The 7,169-nt window shown below is 37.6% G+C and overlaps 1 protein-coding gene across 1 annotated transcript in view; it reads right to left on the bottom strand.

The window, feature by feature from the left end:
* The window catches only part of NELL2 (neural EGFL like 2), a 117,225-nt gene that overhangs the window by 4,575 nt on the left and 105,481 nt on the right, over window positions 1-7,169 (bottom strand). Inside the window, exons 16-17 of the mRNA XM_005419305.1 lie at window positions 2,373-2,566; window positions 1,208-1,384 (exon numbers count right to left, since the gene is read on the bottom strand). Coding sequence (XP_005419362.1) covers window positions 1,208-1,384; window positions 2,373-2,566 — 371 coding nt within the window. The remainder of the gene's footprint in view (window positions 1-1,207; window positions 1,385-2,372; window positions 2,567-7,169) is intronic.

Genomic DNA, 7,169 nt, shown 5'->3' with positions numbered 1-7,169 from the left:
GGGGGGGGAAAAAAAGAACAGCACTTAGCCCTAGGAAATCAGTTTATTCACAAAATATGTATCTAAGTCTTTGAGAATGAGGAGTTTTCTATCTCCAAAGCAGAAGCTGAAAAAAAATCACAGACACTTGTAATAGCCCCAAATTTCCTCCACTTGTTGCAGAAAGTATTGTGAAGTTAGTCTTTTAAAAAGTTCTCATCTGGGTCCATCTTCCTCTTTTTGAATTGTGTGATGGTAAGACTGAAAGCAATCTTTTAATCCAGTCACTGATCTTGACACTTCAATCTATTCTTTGCAGTGATGGACAGTACAGGGAGTAGACAATACTCTGTCACCCCAAAAAATCCATGGTCACTGAAAGAAAGCAGACTTTTGCTACAGAAGTAGCATTTGGGAAAAAAAGAAAAATCTATTGAGAGCCTAAATTGTAGGTTGGTTATTTTTTCATTTTTAAGACATTTAATGAAGCCCATGGTTATCTATTTCATAGAATTTTGGCAGTGGTGGCACTGTAAGCACAGTCTACAGAAATGGGCTTCTGGCTGTTATTCATGATACCCTGAGAAGCCAAAGCTGCTACATGGACCAGCCTTTATACTTGGAGATAATCTGTGATAAAAGCTAGTTGCTTTTATCTTGGGATTTTCTCTGTCACAGAAACTTCATGAGCAGCATTATGCAGAATACTTTTTGCTTAGACTCCAAAACACATGCCTAGCAAAAAGGTGACAAGCTTTAACAGATGTTTTTCAAACTTCATTTCACAGTTTTAAAAAATGCAAGAAGTCTTATTATTTTTCTGTTACTTGGAATGTCTGAATGAATAAATAAGTTTAAGTTTAGCAGCATCCTTGAAAATATCAGCTGTGATAATAAATACATATTTAGAATTTCCTTATAGAGCTTCATCAGTCTCTGAATAAGTGAACGTGAGTGTTGCTGTGTAGGTGCCATATCCAAATGACCTCCACTCTGCTGAAACCACCTTCATGATTAAGTAATTTATATTATGCCTATTGTGTCAAAACACATTTTTGACAGAAACTGGAAAATACTGACAAAAATCCAGGAAAACCAGATTTTAATTATACATGCACTTCAGGGAAAATTAAGTGGATGTTAATGCATGAAAATGAAACTATTCACAGATCAGAATATCTCATATCTTTTCCCCTCCTGTCTGTGCAGCTGTAATCAGGGACCTTACCAGGCAGCGGCACTGCTGACAGTTCTGTATCCAGGAATCACCACTGTTATAGGAAAACTCCCCACTCTGATGTAAACATTGACTGCTGAGCCTTGGGTCACACTCAGGGCAGCAGAAGAGGTCAACGGTGGGATTTTGGCAGTCACAGACCATTCGCCGGCACATCACATATCCATTCTAGTTTTAGAAGAGACACACACAGTGATGGCAGAAATTTGCACAACTAGCCAAACTCCAGCCAAGATTTTATATTTTACCATGATTCTAAGCCATTAGCAGCTCACAAGTTTTCCACTACACCGTATCTTCGCCAAAATACAATTCAAACCAAGCCAGAAACCCCCATACACGCTCACTAACAACCGTAAAATTCCCTTGTTGTCTTACACACATCCTTCATTCAACCAGTCTCCAGGCAGTGCTCCCCTGAGGTGGTGAAACCCAAGGGCGTCTTCCCCAAGGGTTAGACTTTAATGGATAGCACTAAGTTTGTAATTCTCATATAGATGCTTGATGAATCTTGCTTTAAACTTCCTAGAATATCATGGTTTCATAGAATACCAGATTGGAGGTGTGAAGGAAGATGAATCCCTCTGCTCTGTAATTATTCATGCAGGAAGATGATAGGTGATTTGAAACTAAACCATGTACACTTAAGTCAAACTGCTGAAATGCTCAGGATACTGTCAGCAGTGTTTTGGCCCTTCATTCTCCATCAGCACTTAGCTTGGGACCAAACTTCCCACAGCAAACATTTGAGGAAGTTAAGCTGAGTTATCCTGCAGACACAGAACCTACTTCTATTTATAGCCATCTGCTTGAGATACTGGCATCAGACTCCAGCCCCAGTAGGTGTCTAGACAGTTTATTTGCATGAAAATGCTGCTGCTCCCACCCAGAGAACACAGGTGGCATCTCTGCTAACAAAACAGCACTGTCATCCTTCTCCCAGTACCACATAATAAACTTCCAATGAATGTTTTGCTCATGCAGGTTGGAGAGAGAAACTATCTCCAAAACCCTATGTAATATATTATTTTATTTCTGTAGCTCCACACATGCATCTGAGAAGGCAGCTGAAACAGGAATTTCACTGGGATCCTGATGCTCTGCCTTGCATCCCTACCAGCACCTTGCAGAAGCGGCTACTTGCATTTGTACTGACCTGGCACGAGCAGACAGAGCATCTGTCATTCTCCAGCACCCAAATCTGACCATTGTGCTTGATTTTGCCTTCATGGATACAGTCTCCTGTGCAGTTCTTGCCATGGGGACACCGACAGTCATACCCGCCGTCCAAGTTAAAGCACACAGTGTCATTGGCACAGCTATGCCTTCCAGTTCCACATTCATCAATGTCTGCAAAAACATGCCATGGAATGCTCTCAGACCACATGCAATTAACAAAAATTTTCTTGTGGCAGTCAATACAAATGATTCTTAGCCATTAAGGCCTTCAGCTGAAAATTAATTTGTAGTTCACCAGAATGGGGAGAACTTAAAAACTAACAAAAAATTTTTTACGAGTCACATCAGCTCTTTTGGATCATCTTTCAACCTGATATTTTGAGTTTTGCTATACATATTTCTAAGTGAATGCTATTGAGTACTGTAGATAGAATGAAGAAACCACAAGAAACATGAGAGAAAAATAATTCTTAGCTCCCTAAAAAGCCTTAGTTTGTGGCAACCATACATGATACATGTTATGTGAAACAAGAACAGCTTCAGAATTGTGTTCTTAAAGCCTTTTGCTGGCTCTGTCTAGCACATTGGAGTTCACTTGATGAAAATTTAATGTGAAAGGTGATGTCTGACCTGTAAGCTCATTTAAGTAAGCACACCATGCTTTAAATTTCATAATTTATTAGAATGTAACAACTAGAATATTTTAAATATTTAAGTTGCAGTGACAGCTATAGCCCTTTTGTCTAGAATAGAAAATAAAGAAAGAAAAAAAATCACGTCTCCAGTGAACAAAAAATAAATTACTTCAAAACAAATATCTCTCAAAGAATTAAAAAGTACGTTAAAGGCTTATTTCATCAAGGTACACACAACTATTTTGCAAAGGCAAGCTAGCAGCACACACTGCCTTCTACTCAAGTAGTCTTTATTTAGCTTTTACGGCTGTTTAAAAGGAGAAAAATGATCGTGGAAAGAAGCTTCAAAGGGGCGTGAAGTAAATGGATATATGCAATAAAAAGTGGAAAATCAAGTAAAGACTAGAACTACAGAGATTGTAAATATTGAGATACTGAGTTCAGCTCTAAACACAATTTCTCAGCAGTATGGTCCAAGTTCTTGATTGAAGTTCATTAAAATTAGGGATGTTATAATTAAATGTCCACCAGAGGAGTGAGATAAAATAAGCAATATGGTCATGCATATATCTTTCACCACAAGCATAAAAACCTCAAAAATAAAACACTCAGGCTTTGGGTTCAACAATGGAAATGAAACCTCCAATCCACCTCAAGAACACTCAGTTTAAAGCAAAATAATTCAATTACCTTTTTAATTGTAAGCATGGCTATGGTCAAAAGACCAAAAAAGTTAACAAGTTGCTAACATGAATATGAATTGGGATGAAAAACAGCAGGGAAATTATTAGAACACTATTGTACAAATCAGCAGCATAGTGGATTTCCTTCAAATGCTTTGTGCAGTAACAGTGGCATAATCTTAAAAAGAATTGCATAATTACTAGGGCTTATGGGAAGATTGGGGGAAATAACATTTGAGAAAAAATAAAAAGATATGGATTGCTCATCTCTAAAAGAACATGAGCAAGAAGAGATATAACAAAAAAACCCCCAAAACAAAACAAAGCAAAAAAAAAAAAACCAAAAAAAAACTCCAAAAAAGAAGACATGTTGAGAGCTTTTTTCTCCATACTGGCTAACATACTAGATAAGGGACAGTGAATGGAACTGAAAGACAACAAATTTATGCCCGATAAAAGCAAATAACTTTTCATACAATGCATAAACTAACTACGACACTCACTGCTACAGAATCCTAGGAGGCAAAAACCAATTGCATAGCCAAAAGTGTATAAAGCCAGCCAGAATATTCAATTTTCAGTGCTAACAGATTTTTGGAGAGATTGTGATTTTTGGATACATTTCATGCATTAGGGCCCATGATACACTTATTTACGTAACAGATAATCCAGAACAGGCAAATCATCTCAGATCTCTACATCTTCTACCTCCCTGCCTCCTGAAGCATCTGGAGGCAGTCACTGCTGTAACAGGGCAGGAGATAACTGGGACCATGAACCTAAGCCAGTGTGTCTGAAACATCACTGGCACATCAGACAGGAAACCTACCCCAACAGTCAGGATACATAACCAGTGGAACAGTGGCCCTGCAGAGGCTGCCCAGAATCTCAGCTTGAAGGTTTTTAGAAAAGTAGTGAACAGGAATGGTTTGAGTGATGCCACTTTGGGCAGAGCAGAGGGATGGAAGAGCAACTCTCTCCTTCCTATATTTTCTCTTAAATCCAGCCAGAAAGTAATATAACCTGGCAATTTAAAACTAAGGTATAGCTGTTCTTAAGTCATGCAATAACAAGAACAGACACAAATTCAGTTTAAACTTAATGATTCGGATTAACAGCAAGATTATCTTTATTATCAAAGTTATTTTTGATAAATTACTTTCCAAAACTTGTATTCATTTGGACACTCTTTTGTACATCATTTTCACACAGCTGTCATAAATTTATAATGTCACTTCTCAGCAACCTATCTACTTAACAGAAGGCATACTCTTCTACTTAACAGAAGACATACTTAATGAGGTAACTGGACAAAGTTCAGCTGTCATGTAAATAAAAAAGCTTTCCTTTAAACAACAAATGGTAATCCTATAAACACTGACTCTGCTTTCGGCACTCATACACAAGTCTATTTCACAATTTTCCCATGAGAAAAAGGCTTCTGAGGTTTATTTTTCAACACAGTCACAGTAAGTGAAAATAATGTAGGTTTCATCATTGACTCTGGTATTGAGCCGAGCTTATCTGGCATTGAGAACTTCTGAAAATTCCCAGTCTTGTTTTTTTCAGTTGTTTGATTTATGAAAATAAATGTTCTGGATAGGACAATTTAAATATCCCTACTCACAGCAGGAGCTATTTACATTTTGATTCTAACCTAATCAGAAACAGCAGTGTGTTTATGATGCAGCAAGAGAAACACCAACTTTTCATGCATGAAACTCTCATCTGCATTATTCATCCACATCAAACTTCAGGCATTATCAGCAAAGAACTTGCACACAAATCATCCATACCAAGCAAAACTTTGTTCAGTTTTTTTTATTTTAGACTTTTAATAGATGGTGAATCATGTTACTGAAATTGTGCTCACAGCCATAACCAGCTATGGACAAGCCACACTGGGAGCTGCATCTTTTGTGTTTGAAAAGAGGAGATGGGTAAGATTACAGATTGCATATTCCACTCTATCCAGCCACAAAGCCATTTTATGACTTCTTCTATGCTGTTAGCAAAACACACAATCAAACAACCCCCAGCCCCCTCCCAAAAGAAACTAAAACAAAAAAAACCAAAAGAGTCCCCCACAAACCACTCAAGAACAAATAGTTCACTTCAGGCTATTTACAATACACTGCTTAAGAACCAAGCAGCTTGAATGTTAGGACATTAGAACATTATGTCTCAAAAGACTTGGACGTTTGCCTCAATAAAAAAAAACCCAACAGAAATGAAATGTAACTAGTTATCTAGTGCTAAACTGAGAATCAGTTCTTATTTATCTAACCTACATGAAAAATTAAAGCAGCTGTCATCTGTCTCATTTTTAAGGATTTTCCTCTTCTTACATCATCTCTTACAACCTGATGTTGCAATAACAAAGGAATATCATGGGAGAAGAAGTAGTAATACATGTTACAGAAAACCAGGAGTTAATTCTATAACAAATAATTTACTGCCTACACAGGAAAAATACCAGACTAAAGCCATACAATATGGTGACAGTACTTGGAATGACTAAACTCCATCTGCAGTAATTGTGAGACTGCAGACATAGAAAACTCCATAAAAATGGGAATTTCAATTGCTCCAGGTTGTGACCCAAGGTTGTATTTAAGAGATTCACTGACTGTTTCTTGGAAGAGGAAGTCAAAGAAACACAGAGGAACAAAGCACCATTTCACTTGGCCCTGAGCAGCCAGCAGCCTCTGATTCAGAATGTCTCATCGTTCTGATATTGGTTAGACTCATTTTTTTAAAGAAAAGGGGAACATTTGTATCACTGAGAAATATTGGAAGAGATGACTTGGGAGGGTGGACAGTTCATTTGCTCTGAAGCCACTGAAGTTTCTCAGTTACCTTTCCTCTGAGGAATAGCATTAGCTCAGCAAGGTGAAAGTACCAGGATACCTGAGTACCTTTTGCTTCAGGCAAAAAAGGAAGGAGTGCATTTGCCAGGGAACGTCTGAGCAGAAAATTCTATTTCTGTTCTTTTCTGTCCCAAGTAGATCTATTGACTGGTGTAATCATTCTTCAAAGAGCAAGTGAATTGTGAATAACTTATTTCTGAGTTCATGTAAGCCACCTGTGAGAGTGCATACCAGATGTGGAAGATGAAGAGCTGAGACTTCAGATGTTGGTAACATCAGCTTGACAGAAATATCATTTCCCTATACAGTGAAACGTGTGTTCAAATTGCTGTCTTATAAAATATAGGAGTCAAGTTTCTGTTTTATCAGTCCTTTTATAAAAGACGAGAAAATCTGGAAATTTTGTTTTCTTCCCACACTCCAGAATATTGAAATACTAATGTGTCTCCATATCTGCCTTCTGTTTGGTGATGCTTAAGTTGGGTTCACAAATTCAATACTGAAGCCTTAATGCCTATAACTCTATTTGGGATAAATGGAAAAAAGAAAGAAGTCACTTTATTTGCTAACCTTTAATGATCATGAA

This window comes from Geospiza fortis, unplaced genomic scaffold, assembly GCF_000277835.1.
Source record: "Geospiza fortis unplaced genomic scaffold, GeoFor_1.0 scaffold166, whole genome shotgun sequence".
Lineage (NCBI taxonomy): Eukaryota > Metazoa > Chordata > Aves > Passeriformes > Thraupidae > Geospiza > Geospiza fortis.
The sequence above is the reverse complement of the archived record's forward strand: the minus strand, read 5'-3'. Positions and strand labels throughout refer to the sequence as shown.